The sequence below is a fragment of the Carassius gibelio genome, chromosome A3 (genome assembly GCF_023724105.1).
Source record: "Carassius gibelio isolate Cgi1373 ecotype wild population from Czech Republic chromosome A3, carGib1.2-hapl.c, whole genome shotgun sequence".
Taxonomy (NCBI): Eukaryota; Metazoa; Chordata; class Actinopteri; order Cypriniformes; family Cyprinidae; genus Carassius; species Carassius gibelio.
The window spans coordinates 12,965,276-12,981,878 of NC_068373.1; the positions used below are offsets into that span (position 1 = coordinate 12,965,276).

Sequence of the window (16,603 nt, forward strand, 5' to 3'; positions counted from 1 at the left end):
TCATACGTATATAAATGATGCTTTGCATGTAATGTCACATCTTTGAATAAATAAAACACTTTATTACGTGGATTATTAGATTGATGATGAGGTGAATATTTAAGTGAATATAAAGTACGATAAGATGAGTCGTATAGCTATTTTAACCAGAAAACAGAATATAAATTATTCATAACAGCTTCATTCCATAATACAATACTACAGTAGAAAAAAGGTACTAGCATAGACTAGTGAGTTATATTAAAAAAAATTTAATTTATCTCAAGATCAAGGATGTAATTATATATTCATATGAATAATAATAGTAATTAAAAAAAAAAAACCTTCACAGAATCTGCTATTTAAAAATATTGCCTGAACATCAATTCTGAATATTAGGTGAACTTGTAAAAGGTTACAAGCCTTTTACAAGACCCAGTTTTAACATTTAAAGCATGTATTATTTATTTAGCCTTTATAAATAAGAGGCAATAGATTTGTGTACCATTCATTCACACGTAAAGGGTTTATTATGTTAGCACAATTCACTTGCAGTTGTTGTTCTTGCGCCCAAATGCACAAAAACATACAAAAGATGCAGTATAAAACATACCAATACTATGTACATGTTAACAGGAAGGGGGGGGGGGGGGGGTCACATAAAACAGAATCAATGCTCAATTTCTTGTTTTCAATCACAACAATCATGCAGGGTCTTTTTGCAAACAGTATTTCACATTGTATATTGCTGTCACTTCTTTTTGTTCTCCTTGCAGGCCACTACATATCGCTGAGCGACATTGAGAGGTGGAGAATAGCCATCAGCATAAGATGTGTCCTCAAACAGAACGGAGTAGTCATCCTGGGGCTGGAAAAGATGCAAGATGTGTCAAATTACATGGAAATAATTATTCTTAGTATATAACTGGTCTAATGATGTCACAAAACAAATAAAAAAAATACATATTAACATTAATTCTATGACTTTCAAAGGGTTAAAAAAGTATCCCTGAATCCTCTAATCCTACACTTCAATCAGTCTTTGAACTCTTTTTGTCCTTCTTGTTGCGCTCACCCGATGTGGCGGCGTGTGGATCAGAGCTCTGTAAAAGCACGTGGTCTGTGGATAGAGGGCCAGCACCAGCTGATCCTTACTGAACAGGGCCTCTGGGTCTGTTTCTGGGTTTGCTTTCCACTGCGGGAGAGGAATTATTCTCCTCCGACTCAATGTGTGTCTCCTGAACAAAACAGAAAAAGAGCTCATTTGAATAAAGCATTCCTGGAATTACATTACTGTTCAAACGTTTGGAGTCTCTAAGTAAAATAGTGTCAGTTGATATTTGAATATATTTTTAAAATGTAATTTATTCCTGTGATGGCAAAACTGAATTTTTCAGCATCATTCCTCCAGTCTTCAGTGTCACATGATCCTTCAGAAATCATTCTAATATGCTGATTTGGTGCTCAAGAAACATTTCTTATTATCATCAATGTTGACAATTTTTTTGTTTTTTGGAAACTGTAATGCATTCTTTTTTCAGGATTCTTTGATGACTAGACAGTTAAAATGTATTTATTTTAAATAAAAAATTATAATTTGTAACATACATTTATTAATTGTAAATCAATTGAATGCATCCTTGCTAAAATAAAAAATAAAATAAAAAAAAGAACAGCAGTGTATCATATGTGGGTTGAATAATGGAATTGTACTTACTCTTTACCCTCTTCATCAATGTCATCCACTTCATACCTGATAAAAGATCATATCATAATGTTACATTATCATTTCACACAATCAGGTTTAAAGGCTAAAATGAAATCATTATATAGCCCTGTAGCTGAGCTCAACTGGTAGATGATTACTTGTTGGTGGAGTGATTGTAGCTGACAACTTCGGCAAGAATCCACTGTTCATCACCATCGACGGCCTTCACACGCGCCGCCACCTTGTCGCCCTGCTTAGCCACATAGTCACTGCTTGCTGGTATAGCGCCACACAGTGGTGGTGGACTGAAGGAGTAAGACAGGGATGAATGTGTGAAATGTAACAATTGTAACTCATTATTCACCGACTAAAGAAGCATTTCTAAAGCAAAGAAAGCATAATGTAGGTGACTCTGCATGGTACCTCTCGCCAGGTTTGCCGATCCAGAGAGGAAGTGTCATGGCTGACTGCTGTAACAGGGTCATCAGGACACCTCTGCGCATGGTCTTTCTGGGTGGGTCGGTGTCACTGTACACCCCTGCCATTCTGGCAGCTGGAGAAAAGAAGGGTTTGATTAGCTTCCACAACTGTCCAGATGCACACGTTTACAAACTAATTTCCAAGACTTACCAATCCGTCTTTCCTCCAACAGGGATTTAATTTCTGCAATCTTGTCAAGTGCCCGTCGAAGTATACTGTGGGAGAGATGCATATAAATCTGATCAATTAACACTGTAAAGCCTGACATGACATAATGGTCAGAAAAATAAAAGTAATTGAAATGGATGTTATTTGGGGAGAAAAAAAAACATTTTTAGTATCATATTTGATATATCAGGCTTTTATGGCTCGTTTTGTATAATATAGGGGAATATGGAGCTCATACTCAAGGAGTACCTCAATTTTATTCAGATGCCCATATTGAGCAAAAATATGCAGTTTGGTACAGCTGATATTTTCATGCCCAAAAAGTAAGATCAAATTCTGATAGCATGTAATATAGGCTCAATCAATTAAAACAATCAGGATAGCAGATAAATTACATAAAATGCATATAAATATCAAGATTTCACTCTAAATGTCCAAATAATATGTCTTTGTATGATGACATTTAAATGCTTAGTATTATAATTAAAGCTGTCGTTTTTATTATAATGCAATGCAATAATGATTAGGATATCATCAAAAGTGAAAAAAACATGATTTAATTAACTAGAACATAGAGTGATAATATTTAAAAAATATTGTATTTATCCGTTATAGAAACAATAAACATGGCTGATAGGGATTAGAAGTTAAAAGGGGGGACAGTTATATTTTAAAGCATTCATGTGAAAACAGCCCTGTAAAGAGACGTGAGGAATTGGGGAGAAAAACAAGCCATTCTTGGTGCATTCCAGTGAATAATTCATGGTTTATATCAGAAATGAAATCAGAAACATTCCACAGATGTGTAGCATATGTTGTCTTTTTTCATAACGTTTCAGCAGAATACAAAGGAAACATAAAAAAATAATGGGAAGGAAATAATGCAGTGGACTAAGAAGAGCTCTTAAAGGGATATTCTTGTTATACCATGTCACATTAAAATACAAAGTGTTATAAATGTACATCTCGTTCAGTTAAACTGACACATAAGGATTATTTGTAGTGCACACATCTGAGCGCTTTAGACAAAAGTACCACAAGATGGGGCTAAACAACCACAAGATGCTCAAGATCTTCCAGATGTTTCTTGTCAAGACAAAAACAATTCATTTCAGAACAGATCATTTTGTGAATCATCTCGTGTATTTCAGTACTGATTTGTGTATTTTAGTATTTCTTAAAGTCAAGGTGCACCCTTTGCATTGATGTAAAGTGGTGCAAAGGGAAGCCAAAAGGCAGCAGCTTACCTACATTCAGCCTCAGCATCAGCTTTAGCTGTAGTGTAAAGACCCCTCAGTTTTGTCCGATAATATGGAGAAGCTGAAGAAGTTAGAAGTAGATTAAAGGATATCAGATGAGAAATTAAATTCATAAATACAAATACAAGAGAGATCTAGTTTGACAATAATGAACATTACTTATTCTCTTAATGTGTTTATTCTTACAGTAATTAACTTAACATGAATGTGACTTATTTTCATTGTAAACAATGCAATAGGAATTCATGTCTTACTCTTATTTTCTGTCTGCATCCTTTCATGTGTTTTCTGGATGTTGAGAAGGTTGTGTTCACTTCTTGATCGCTCTTCCTGTGTATTGAAGAAAGATTAGGGAAGAAAGACTGGGTGGGTGTAAAGTGTACGAAAAAGGATGTCCTTCCTAAAGCATACAGACTCAAACTACAGTGATCATGCATGGGACAACAGAGGAGTGCTCACCTGGGTTTGTTTTATGAGCTGATGCAGCTCATTCAGCAACTCTCCGATTTTGGTGTCTGCTGACACTAAAGCCATTGTACCTGCAACAACAAGAGTTATATCGGTTAGATTTAACTAACATTATTAAGACTCCAATCAAAATCTAAATGTAAAAGAACCTTAATAAAGATAAAATATAAATATTACAATTACAAATAATACAATTAAACGGTACCACTAACATTGCCCAAAACTAAAATATCATTGCCATAATACAATAATTCTAACAATAATGTATTTTACGTGTGATTTATGTAGCTTAAATCCATGTATACTACAGAGCGCCATTGACTGGACGTAACTCCCGCGTACAGATTAACAATAAAAGCGTGACTCTCACCTTCAAACACAGTTCAGCGACGCGCTCCAGATTCACCTCATGCATATATACACGAACTATGAACGAAAAACATCTATTTGAAACAGTTTCACTTTCCTTAAAGCATATTAGGATTTTTTTTCTTTCTTTCTTTCTTTCTTTCTTTCTTCTTCTTCTTTGGTGTTTTATTGGCGGTTGAAAAACCAGCTTAAGGTGCATCGCCACCGACTGGACTGGAGTGTGGATCAACATACATGCATATAAAAGGATACATAGGATGCGAAAAAGCATAATAATAAGGATAATAAATAAATAAATAAATAAAAACTCTATCTTACTTTACTGATTTTCTTTTATAAATTTATTAATAGCATCATATATCTTACTAGATGTTTTCCCTAATAGACCTGATAAAGAAAAGTCATGCTGTTTTACCTTCTTCATTGACCGAATTAGAAGATATCTCTCATTGTTGTATTTCATACAGTGAAGTAATACACATTTGACTGCTTCTTGTTGACATTCCCCAGTTGGGTGCTTTCCAATACAAATTCTAAGGCCGGTTATGATAGTTCCTACTCTCCTTCCTCCCAGCATAAATCATTAATACTAATAGTTTAAATGATGGTACTATTTCTAAAACGTATCCTATATGTTGCCACTATATGACATAACACACTTTAAAATCAAAAGATAATGTAAGGCCTATGTACTGTGCCACAAAAGAAAGGATTATCTTGAGGTATCTTCAGCATTATCATCACTATCACCACACTAACCTAAATATTTGGCTAGTTCGATGTATCTAGGGTTAAGTTTAGGCCCATACATTTGGGTTATTTTTTTGTGGGGTTGTTCTTTATTTTAAATGTTGTTTTATTTATGTATATAGATATTATTATGTCACATTAATTTATTTATAGCATTTAGATGTCTTTTATGTTCATTTTTGTGTTTAGAAAAAAAATGTCTCTACATCCTAACAGTGTTTATTTCAAGAAGGATTCATGCGTAAAATGGTTTCAAGGTTTCTGAGGTTAAAATTCGTTGTTTCTTGTTTAGCGGGTGCTATTTATGTTTTTATACTTTTGCAAAGTACCATCATGAGCAAACGGGTGCAAGTTTAAACACACGGCAAATGAGAGGTATGGAGAAAAAAAGCAACTGTAAAAAATGAAATGAAAGAGTCAGTCGAACATTCAGACAGTAGTAAGCCCTCATATGTCTGACTTTGAGGCTGTGAATGCTGAAATAATATGGAGTTCATTTTCAACAAAGAGGCTGTCTCAGACTGGTGAGGGCATGTGGAAAACAAAACAGACAAATTGCGATAAACTGTGGTTTATCTGGCAAAATATTCCTGATCTGAGCTAGAATGGAGAAAAACAGAGAGATTTGTTATGTCTTCATTGCTGAATGCATATTGGCTTAGCCAATAACTTTGTAAATATTTACTGTACAGAATGCCTCACTCTCACATGACATCAGTTTGAGAGCCAAGGCAAACAGTCAAGGCAAAAGAGGGAAAGCAAAGAAGAATTTGTACTAAAACAGAGCATAAAATTAAAGAGAATATAGGGAAAAGAAAGGTTTTATGGGAGAAAACATAACCAAACATATCACAGATTGATATGGTTAGAGAGCTACAGAAAAAAAAGAGAGCAAAACACAATGTGTTCTGCTCCTGTGCTCCCTCAGCATTGTTTATGGCTCTGAAAGAAGAAATACATTCTGTAATGTCTAGCCTCCCTTAGCTCATGCGCTCATGTACACAAGGCTACATCATGGAAAATTTGAGTGCAGTAGAAAAACTGAATCTTTTGCACTCTTCCTCTGTCATTACAACAACACAGAACCACAGAAGTCTTACTGTAAACTACATCACCCAAAAATATCCACAGCAGTCATCACAACAGAGCTCTGCCAAATTCCATTGTATTGAGTAAAGAATATGTGCTTGTACAATGGAGTGCAAAATGGGAGCATGCCGGGGGAAAAGTAAAACAAAAAGGGTTTAGAAATAGAAATAAAAAATGTAAAAGTTTTTTTTTTTAAATGTTGTAGGACTAAAAAAAAAATGTGGCTAGTAAAATTGCTAGTAATTTGGAATGGTTACAAAGAAACAGCAAAAAAAAACTACAAATAACACACTGAATTAAACATTTTATATTAAAAAGACTAAAATAGTCAATCTTGTAAAATACATGGGTGAATTTTGAAGACTGCATTTATTTGATCAACAACTAGAATTGTTTTACAGTTATTGTGAAATAAAATTACAATCTAAAGCAAGTTTTTTAAATGTTAATGCATTTTAAAATGTAATCTATTCCTGTGATGGTAAATGAATACACTCTTAAAAATAAAGGTGCTTCACGATGCCATAGAAGAACCTTTTTGTCTAAATGGTTCCATAAAGAACCTTTAACATCTGAAGGATCTTTCTGTTTCACAAAAGCTTCGTTTTGGTGAAAGAAGGTTCTTCAGATTATAAAAAGGTAAGAAAGAGATGGTTCTTTAAAGAACCTTTGACTGAATGTTTCTTTGTGGAACCAAAAGTGGTAATCGCATTGTTTGAAGAACCTTTTGAAGCACCTTTATTTTTAAGAGTGTAGAACATTTAAAGATATTAGTATTCCTTTTGAGTGGCTTTCATTGGGAAAAGATGTTTTTTGGCTCTCAGAATCTCACATAATGGCATCAACAGGGACTAACTGGGTTGTGCTAACTAGATTCTTTTTTTTTAAATGTCCTATAAAAATGTTATTTAGTCAATGAACTGCAGTAGGGTGGAAGCTTTAGTCTGTTAGTCTTTGCTTTGATGGTGCAATAACGATTGCCTGATGGCAAGGAACAAAACAGCTTGTGGCTGCAATGAAACTAGAATGATGGATTGGGCTTCCCCTTTCCCAGTGGAGGAAGTGGTTTTTCCAGCTGTGACAGACTGCATCCCACAATCCTCTATGCTGATTACAGAAGCCGCTGTCGTGCATTTTGTCATGCTTGGTTACACACACACATTTGATGAGTCTGTATAGCTATTAGGCACACAAGCAGCACTGACACACAAAATAAACTGAGAAAGGATTAGACATTGTGAATATTGCCAGTCACACTACAAAAAAGAGGCATTTCTTCTGCTCTTTATCCCAGCAAGTGCAATTCAAAGACATTTCCTATAATCAGTCAAATATAATACAGTACCCCATTTTGACAAACTAATCATCTGGAGTAGATCTCCAACAGTGAACAAGCAAACCTTTTAGACATTCACACAAAAGGCTACTGAAATTAGTCTTGCACTCTCTAAAGACAACAAATGTGCATATAAAATGTTTTCCTTACAATAGAGTATGTTAGTAGGTCACAGTCCACAGAAGGACGTGAGAAGTCTGAACACAAAGTCAGGTGCAAATAACAGAGGGACAAACATTAACTAAATTAATCTAATCTGTCTAATCCTTATCAGATATAAGCAAACACACTCAGAGGGAGAAAGAGAGTTTGTGAAAACAGAAATATTAGACTAATTTAAATGTTTTTTCTCTCTCTCTATTACTGAAATGAAGAGGAAGAAGAAAGGAACAGCATGCACAGACAGTGAGACCTAAGTTCTGAGATCCTTATCAAGTGAAATTATGAAACAAAAGTGCGAGTCAAAACAAAAACAGTGTCATCTGCTCTGAAGGACATCCAGTCTAGAAGTAGGTGAGGTCTGCTGAGGGTTGCCAGGTCCGCGGAATAGGGATTTTTTGTTTTTTGTTTAAACGTGTTGAAACGACCAAAATGAAATTATATTTAGCCAATTAAACGTGTATTTTTTTTTTTTTTTACCATGGAAACCAACCAAAAAACAACAACAACCTTGTAACTATTTTTACCCTCCGCCCAGGACGATTGGTTTAAGTTTTGAGTGCCACTCGGGCGGGTTTTGTTGTGACAGCCTGGCAACCCGCTTCTGCTGATTAAACATCAACTCACATCTGATGCAATTTTTCTTCCCTCAGGTCAGGTTGACCCATCCATAGGCGGGAACTGAAGGCGGAGCGACGTCTTTAAATAAAGCAACTTTACAGGCTCATAAACAACACTTGAACCGAGGACAAGAAAGACGACATCTAGACACACATCTATAACTGAACATCGCACATTTCCCAGCTCTTCATAGTTGAACGTTTCTCTGCTGTTGGTCCAGAAGTTTTCTCTTCGCTGACAATATGAGCAACCACGTTGACGTGAAAAACATTGAACCGACCACTTTTGAGGACCGCTACTACGACGAATATGAATATTATAACTTAACAGACCGTTATACAGGTAAGTTTTTAAAACGTTTTATTATTATTATTAGGTTATTATTATTAAGCTACCCTAAATGTTTAGAAAGTGAAGTTTTTAGAGTTGTATAAGACGCAGTGTTGTCGTGACGGCTTTATGGATTTGGCAACACTAATTGGTTTTTAAAAGTTTTTCGTTCATTATCATTGTTCGTCAAAATGTATTAGTTCTGAGTTGAACCCGTACTTGTAACTGACTTGTTTTCTGTGTTGACTACAGAGTGCGCTAGTCGCAAGGGCAGGACGAAGAAGGAGGCGAGCTGTAACACGAACAGACCCAACCCCGCGGGACACGAGCGCAAAATCGTGGAGAAACTCCAGAACTCGGAGAAGAAATCCAAAGAGTGACGCAGAGGAAGTGTGTCAAGCATCTTATCTTCTCACATTAACATCGAGAGAGAGAGGGGCAAAGAAGTTAACTGAACAGTCATGTTTGTCTTACAGATTCAATCGGACGGCTATTACTGGAAACCGACCACAGGTGTCTCTGCGGGAAACGGGCGCCGAGCTGCAGCAGCTCCGCCTCGGGGTGAGATGAGCGGGCCGTGACCCGTCGAGAGGACCGTTTTGTCGGCCACACCGCTCCGTGAATGTTGTGGACCCTGCAGAACGAGCACCTGTTCAGAGGAACCGATGTTATGCTTGTGATGTCGAATGTAGAGTTTTAAACCGTAGCTTTGAACACGTTTGGTGTCTTGGTACATTTTAGGAGTTCTTTTAATAAAGACCACTTTTTCAAAAAATAAATCCCCAAAAATTGTCTCTTTCTTTGACACCTTCCAAATAAAATGTGTAAGTAGTCAACATTCGAAGTGGATCAAAAGCTTTCATTGAGGTTGTCCTCAAACCAATAGGCTACCCATTCTTGTCTTGCATGGGGCAACTGTGAATTTTTTTTCTTTTTATCCACTTCAAATGTTGACCGTGAAGTGTGCCAAGTGACTTCGTATACCATTAAAATCTAAAGGCTGTCATGTGCTAAAGCCACATGGTGAAAGCAATCTCTCGCGCACAAAATCTGACCTCATCTCGAGACAGAAAGAGGGCAGTGAAGAGATGTGGAGCTGAATTTGAGACGTGTCATGAGAAAATGACATTTTCACAGAGGGAAAACTATGTATCTCATTTAAGAGTGTTTTGAAAAACATGTGCACTATAGTTCAAAGCAAATATGACTCCCTTTTTAAGTGGTCTTTTCAACAGGAGCGAGAAGTGCAATGAACAAATGCAACCACTACACCCACACAACTTCTCATGCAGAGATTGAGCTTTATACAGTACATAAACCATACTTCATAACATACTTCATAAACAACATTCTTCATACCAAGTCAAGTATTTGTAATTGGACACTGAAAAGGACAATTATACTCCCAGAATGCACAGTTGTGGCTGCTTAATACTGCTCACAGTTTCTTAAGCAAAGCTGTTCGATAAATGAACTGAATAAGAAACAGAAGGCAAATGAAATTGAAAATTAGTTTAGCTTATGGTGAGTTATGTAAGTACTTTAAAATGGAGTCCATAAATGTTGAAAGATATATAAGGCTAATTTAACATGCAGATATGCGCACTGAACCAAAGCATTAGTAGGTCACATAAATCTGTATGTTGAGCAGATTTTAATTCCTTTTCTCTTTCCAAACATGCTTTGAATTATATCCGCATGTGAAGGTCAAGAGTAAAGAGCTGTCATCTGCAACCTAAAGGCTCAAAAAGGTTAACAGGATATATGTATATATGTATAAACAAGAGGACTGAACAACAAAAGGAAACAAAAGGAAAAACTATTACGCAATATATAAAAATGTAGGAATATCTCAAGTCTTAGAGTAAATGACACATTTAGCAGCATGAATCAAATAATAATCACTAAGATATTCAATAAGTCAAATGTACTTAAATTTACATGTTTAGTGAAAAGCTTTTATAAACTAATTCAAGAAATTTGTAACTTAAAAAAAAAATGTTGCCTCTGACTATAATATTGCTTTCTCCAGTGAAAATGTCTTATCATCTGAATCAGGAAATACATATTTTCAAGTAAAGCACCATTTACAAGCAAATGCAGAGCAAAACAGATGTCAGTTGATTTTGATATGAGAGGCCATTTTTGAGGAACCATTATTATGGATTATGGACTAATATTTTGGGAAGAAGCAACAGTTAAAACGGAATGTGTATATTTTGTTTGTAATTTTACAGCTGTAATGCCATTACATATTAATCAAGTCTGAAAGCGACACTTTTCTATCGCGAATGTGCTGAATCTGCTGATGGAATTACAACCGCTCGTGCCTCCGCTCGAATAGAATAGGCCTAAGATGGATATAGTTTACAACAGCAGTCGTCTTAATTAAATGGCACTACAGTCAGCTCTCTTTTAACACAGAATTTTAAAGAAGGGATGGATGTTTGCTTCAAGTGATAGGACAGGTAACGTTAAGGGAAATTATATTATCTTGCTGTATGCGTGTCGTTTTCTTTACGTTTTCTCCTCTATTTTAAAACCCATGAGACGCCACAGCAAACCTACAGCTTTTCACATTACGAGATATTAAAGGGATAGTTCGCCCAAATAGCAAAATTATGTCATTAATAACTTACCCTCATGTTGTTCCAAACCTGTAAGACCTCCGTTTATTTTTGGAACACAGTTTAAGATATTTTAGATTTAGTCCGAGAGCTCTCAGTCCCTCCATTGAAACTGTGTGTACGGTATACTGTCCATGTCCAGAAAGGTAAGAAAAACATCATCAAAGTAGTCCATGTGACATCAGATGGTCAGTTAGAATTTTTCTGAAGCATCGAAAATAAATTTTGGTCCAAAAATAGCAAAAACTACGACTTCTCTTCAACTGCTGTGAAGAGAGAACTGAAGATGAACACCGAGCCGAGCCAGATAATGACGAGTCAAGAACCGTTTCTGTCAGACGCGAAAAAGACCCGGTGAACCGTTTTCTTCAACCGGTTTATTGAATCGAGCTCTCCGAAAGAAGTACTGGTGATCCGAAAACCGATGCAACCGTTTCTTAACTCGTGAACGAGTCATTATCTGGCTCAGCGTTCATCTTCAGTTCTCTCTTCACAGCAGTTCAGTCAGTGTACTGTTTGAGTAAATGAATTACTCCGGGATATTGGTTTATTTTAACTCAGAGGGAGTGCCAGCCACATTAAAAAAGTGAACAGCTTAAGTCATTTGTGGATTAATGCGTATTGGAGACACGAACCGTTTAAAACGATTCAGTTCAATTTGGTGAACTGGTTCAAAAAGATCCGGTTACATCGAATGATTCGTCCGTGAACCGGATATCACAAACTGCTGAGTTTTTAACTCTCTCTCACAACAGACATGGAAGAGAAGACAATGCTGAATAAAGTCGTAGTTTTTGCTATTTTTGGACCAAAATGTATTTTTGATGCTTCAAAAAAATTCTAACTGACCCTCTGATGTCACATGGACTGCTTTGATGATGTTTTTATACCTTTCTGGACATGGACAGTATACTGGACACACAGTTTCAGTGGAGGGACTGAGAGCTCTCGGACTAAATCTAAAATATCTTAAACTGTGTTCCGAAGATAAATGGAGGTCTTACTGGTTTGGAACAACATGAGGGTGAGTCATTAATGACATAATCCATTGGCGAGTAAGTGCTAACTTGCTCAATTAAAAGCTAAATCTCTTCTAATCTGTTCTGATGAAGAGGCAAACTCATCTATATCATGAATAAGCTAAAGTGAGTAAATATTCAGCAAATGTAAATTCACTATAACTTTATAAATTTGGAACGGATTTAAAAATAGATGCAAACATAACAGAGTATCAGTAACTTTGTGGAGTAGTTTTAAAATGAAATTTAAAGTATTGTATCTATCTCTCAACCCATTTCCCTGCATCATATCACCACGGCCAGAGAATCTCCTCTTGTTGCCTAGCAACAAGCCTTTGGAAATTCCAAAAGAGACCACAGAGACCATAGTCTACCTCTTATCATGGTGCATGTGTGCGTGTTAGTGAAGACGGATGGGTGGAAAGAGTGTGCGTAGAGTCAGAAACTTTGCTCCGTATTTCAGATATGCAAGTGTGTGTGTGTTCGTGTGCTTATTTGTGCATTTGAATGAATGTCTCTTCAGTTTGAACATCTGGCGGGCTCCTGCTGTTGCAGTAAGGATGTGGAGCCCATGCCAGTGTCAGCTGGTGTGAGAGTGAGGGGTTATATTAGACAGCAACCAGTCTTTTGGAAATCATATTTCCCATGTTACAAAAACAGCATTCTTCCATCTTAGAAACATTGGCAAGCTACGAAACATGTTATCTGTTTCTGATGCAGAGAAGCTAGTTCATGCATTCATGACCTCTAGACTTGACTATTGTAATGCACTTCTAGGTGGTGGTCCTGCATCTTCAATAAACAAGCTACAGGTAGTCCAAAATGCAGTGGCTAGAGTCTCTGCACTGGCTACCCATTAAGTTCTGTATCAGTTATAAAATATTATTACTTACCTATAAGGCCCTAAATGGTTTAGCTCCTGCGTACCTAATATTCTTCTACCATGCTAAAATCCATCACGCTCCCTAAGGCCACAAAACGCTGGACTTTTGGTAGTTCCTAGGATAGCAAAGTCCACTAAAGGAGGTAGAGCTTTTTCGCATTTGGCTCATAAACTCTGGAATAGCCTTCCTGATAATGTTCAGGGTTCAGACACACTCTCTCTGTTTAAAACTAGATTAAAAACACATCTCTTTTTGCCAAGCATTTGAATAATGCATCTCATAATCTTGGACTGCAGTTATATCTGATCAAATGCGTATTATTATTCTTTAGCTTGGGTTAAACTAATCAATTTTACTTGGTTGGAACAGCAGCTATGCTAATATGTCTCTATTGTTTTTTCTGTTTTTGGAATTACACAAGCTTCAGTCTGGATCCAGCCCTTACAAAGACCTGAGATGACCGAACACCGGAGAAGAGATGATGCCAACCCCTAAGAGGACCTCAGATGATGCCAGCCCTGAAACAACATTAACTTTGCTAAGTTTGATTGCAACATATAATCATTGTTGTTAATAGTGTTCATTGTCTAAGTCATCAACTGAATTTTACTGTACATTTCTGCCATATGTGCATCAATTTGACAGTCACCTCTGACAAGCTACTATTTATATTGTAGAAATTAAATTTTCCGTAAAGCTGTTTGCAACGATTTGTATCGTGAAAAGCGCTATACAAATAAACTTGAAATGAATTGAATTAATCATGCATGAGACCACTTGGGTCAGCACTTGTGTGTACCAGAGTATGTGGTTAGACATTCATAACACACTTTGACATGATCCCTCCTATCTGCACACATGATCAATGTATTAATGTGCCTGCCTGATAGTCTTCCTTTATATGTTTGTGTGTGTGTGTGTGTGTGTGTGTGGTTGTGTGCGTGACTCACATATGTCCATTTCTCAGGGGGTCTCAGCACCCAATTTTTGTATTAGCCTCTACATTACGTTGTAGAGGAGCACTTTTTTCCCCAAAATATTTGCATGATTGCAAATGTGATACTCATTTTATGCAACTGTTTAATATTGTGTTACATTTTAGATAAAATATTGTCTGTTTTTTTGTGTCTCCGAATAACACACAATGGTGTTTCATTACTGAATGAATCCACATTTTTGAATGAATCGAATGATTCAGTGATCCATTCATAAAGATTCATTTGCTTAATTTCTTTTCTATTTAACCATTCGAACAAACCGATTGACTGAATGACTAATTAAGACTTGCTGACACCTACTGGCGGTTTTAGTTGCTAATTTAGAGTATCATTTAATAAAAATAAAAAAAAAGTGTTAAAACAACATTTATTTCTAAATCTAATCTTTGTTATGTCTATTAAATGTTTTTCTCTTTTAACACAATGACTTTAAATGATCTTTTTGGGGGTAATTTTTCATCTGTGATGAATTTGGAATTCATTTATTTAATCGGCACATCATGTAATTAGATTTAAAAATAAAAAAAAGAATCACTTGACCGTCAAATTATAGACATAAACTGTATATTTATATATATATATGAGAAGCTATAAATATAATTTCTTTAAAAAATACTCTAAAAACTGCTGGGTTGAAAACCACCCAATCTGGGTTATTTTGGCAACCCAACGCTGGGTCAAAAAGGGACGAACTCAACTCTGGGTTATTTTAACTCAAGTTGGGTTGTTTATGGTGTAAAATTACTACATTGAAGGGTTCAAAAACCAGAGCGGGTGTTTTGTCACTGTATTTCAGAAAGAAAACTACTGTATTTAGAAAATGTTCGATTTCATTTCGCATGTGCTTGATGTGCCAGATGTACCAAACAGTCAGAAGGGAGCTTCAGAGGAAATAACTTTGCACCAGTCTTCTGCAGTTCAATCATTGTACTTCCTTGCTGAATTTCAGTCTGTCTTTTACATTTTTCTTGGAATGAAGTGGTTTATTTGGTCCCCTTCTTGACATCAGACTGTTGTCCAAAAGTCTTGTCCTCACTGTGTGTGCAGATGCTCTCACACAAACCTGCTGCCGTTCCTGAGCAAGCTCTGCACCTCTGGAGACATGATTCCTCAGGAGGAGACGGTCCTGGTGCTTGCTGGACACTCTGGGACGTACTGAAGACTTCACTACATTTGAACCTCTCTCCTTAAAGCTCTTGATGATAAATGGTTCTTTCAGGTGCACTTTTCTTTGTAGGCTATTTTGATGTCTGCTCTTACAATCTAATTAGTATGAAAGTTATTTAACCTGACTAGTAATCATTCACACTTTCACATGTGATGCTGATATGATTACACAGTTAATGTTAGCTGCTCATGTTGTGTCTATTTTGTGAAATTATTGTTATTTTTATATTTTTTTTATGAAAAGTTCATTTTGTGTCCAATGAAGATTTAAGCAATTCTTTACAATGCATCTGATCACTCTACACAATAATCTAGAAACAATGTGAATGAACCCCACAAGAGCTTAAGCAACAATCTCTGCAAAACCCCAAATTTACAGTATGTCACTGCCAAAACTTTTGGCCATTACTGTATGTGTGAGTGTGTGTGTGTGTTTTTTTTTTTTTTTTCATATAGTTTCTCAGACATATTTATACACACATACATAATTTTTTCCTATACACGTATATGATGTTGACAAGTAATATGTGTTTATTTTTTTACTGTTTTAATGCCACTTAGTCATTCCAAGCTGCTTGCACTTTTCTGTTCACCTTCTGGCTCTCACATGTTATTTGTACCAAACCAATTATCCATCAGTTTCTCTCTCATTCCATCATCACCTGTAACTTGTTTTCTTTCTGCTCAGTAAGTACTAAACAGCTGGTTGACAGTGCTAGGCTGAAATAATGGTACTCAGCACTATTAGATTCTAATGGCCTTTAATTAATTGAGAGGATAACAATCCAGTTTTAATTTCATACACATTAATGTGCAATGCTCTTAGACCCTTATGGCTTCTCCTTCTCTTCCCTCTATCAAGACTGACCCCCAGCCCCTCCCGATCTAACGTGTCCAATTAACTCTCAATTTGAGTTTTGTTTGACTAAAAGGGAAACATGAGAAAGTGAAGTGAATGGCATGTATTCTAGTGCACTTTAGTAACAATTGGTAATGTTGTGCCACAACTCATTACCATGGTGACAGCCAGGTCGTGTTTAGGGGACATGACATCATCACTTTGATGTCTGGTAGTGTCAATGTTACTGTCACTTAAAAGAAACCGAGGCTCTCCTCTATATCTCACTTGTGTCCTTTCTTTGTTTTCTCCTGTACAATACCGAAAGCTTAATTTGACACCTCTTTTAATTTA

General features: G+C 36.2%; 2 protein-coding genes across 2 annotated transcripts; one reads left to right on the plus strand and one right to left on the minus strand.

Annotated features, from left to right (window-relative positions):
- Window positions 1-490: 490 nt before the first annotated feature.
- LOC127947359 (SAGA-associated factor 29) lies at window positions 491-4,613 on the minus strand. The gene is made up of 10 exons (XM_052544447.1): window positions 4,433-4,613; window positions 4,054-4,133; window positions 3,849-3,924; window positions 3,583-3,655; window positions 2,318-2,382; window positions 2,111-2,240; window positions 1,846-1,992; window positions 1,697-1,732; window positions 1,055-1,217; window positions 491-847 (listed from the first exon to the last, which is right to left on the minus strand). Exons 2-10 carry the CDS (start codon window positions 4,126-4,128, stop codon window positions 731-733), a joined length of 882 nt encoding a protein of 293 aa, XP_052400407.1. The 5' UTR covers window positions 4,129-4,133; window positions 4,433-4,613; the 3' UTR covers window positions 491-730.
- Window positions 4,614-8,445: 3,832 nt separating this feature from the next.
- nupr1b (nuclear protein 1b) lies at window positions 8,446-9,495 on the plus strand. Its single transcript, XM_052544457.1, has 4 exons — window positions 8,446-8,540; window positions 8,612-8,728; window positions 8,969-9,106; window positions 9,193-9,495. Exons 2-3 carry the CDS (start codon window positions 8,629-8,631, stop codon window positions 9,094-9,096), a joined length of 228 nt encoding a protein of 75 aa, XP_052400417.1. The 5' UTR covers window positions 8,446-8,540; window positions 8,612-8,628; the 3' UTR covers window positions 9,097-9,106; window positions 9,193-9,495.
- The last annotated feature ends 7,108 nt before the right edge of the window (window positions 9,496-16,603 follow it).

What these genes read in the sequence shown, in the direction of transcription:
- LOC127947359 (XM_052544447.1), bottom strand. Translation starts at nt 4,128, where the DNA reads ATGGCTTTAGTGTCAGCAGACACCAAAATCGGAGAGTTGCTGAATGAG. An exon ending in ATCGGCAAACCTGGCGAGAG is followed by an intron (nt 1,993 to 2,110) that starts GTACCATGCAGA and finishes TTACTCCTTCAG; the next exon opens with TCCACCACCACTGTGTGGCG. An exon ending in TACAATCACTCCACCAACAA is followed by an intron (nt 1,733 to 1,845) that starts GTAATCATCTAC and finishes ATCTTTTATCAG; the next exon opens with GTATGAAGTGGATGACATTG.
- nupr1b (XM_052544457.1), top strand. Translation starts at nt 8,629, where the DNA reads ATGAGCAACCACGTTGACGTGAAAAACATTGAACCGACCACTTTTGAG. An exon ending in CTTAACAGACCGTTATACAG is followed by an intron (nt 8,729 to 8,968) that starts GTAAGTTTTTAA and finishes TGTTGACTACAG; the next exon opens with AGTGCGCTAGTCGCAAGGGC.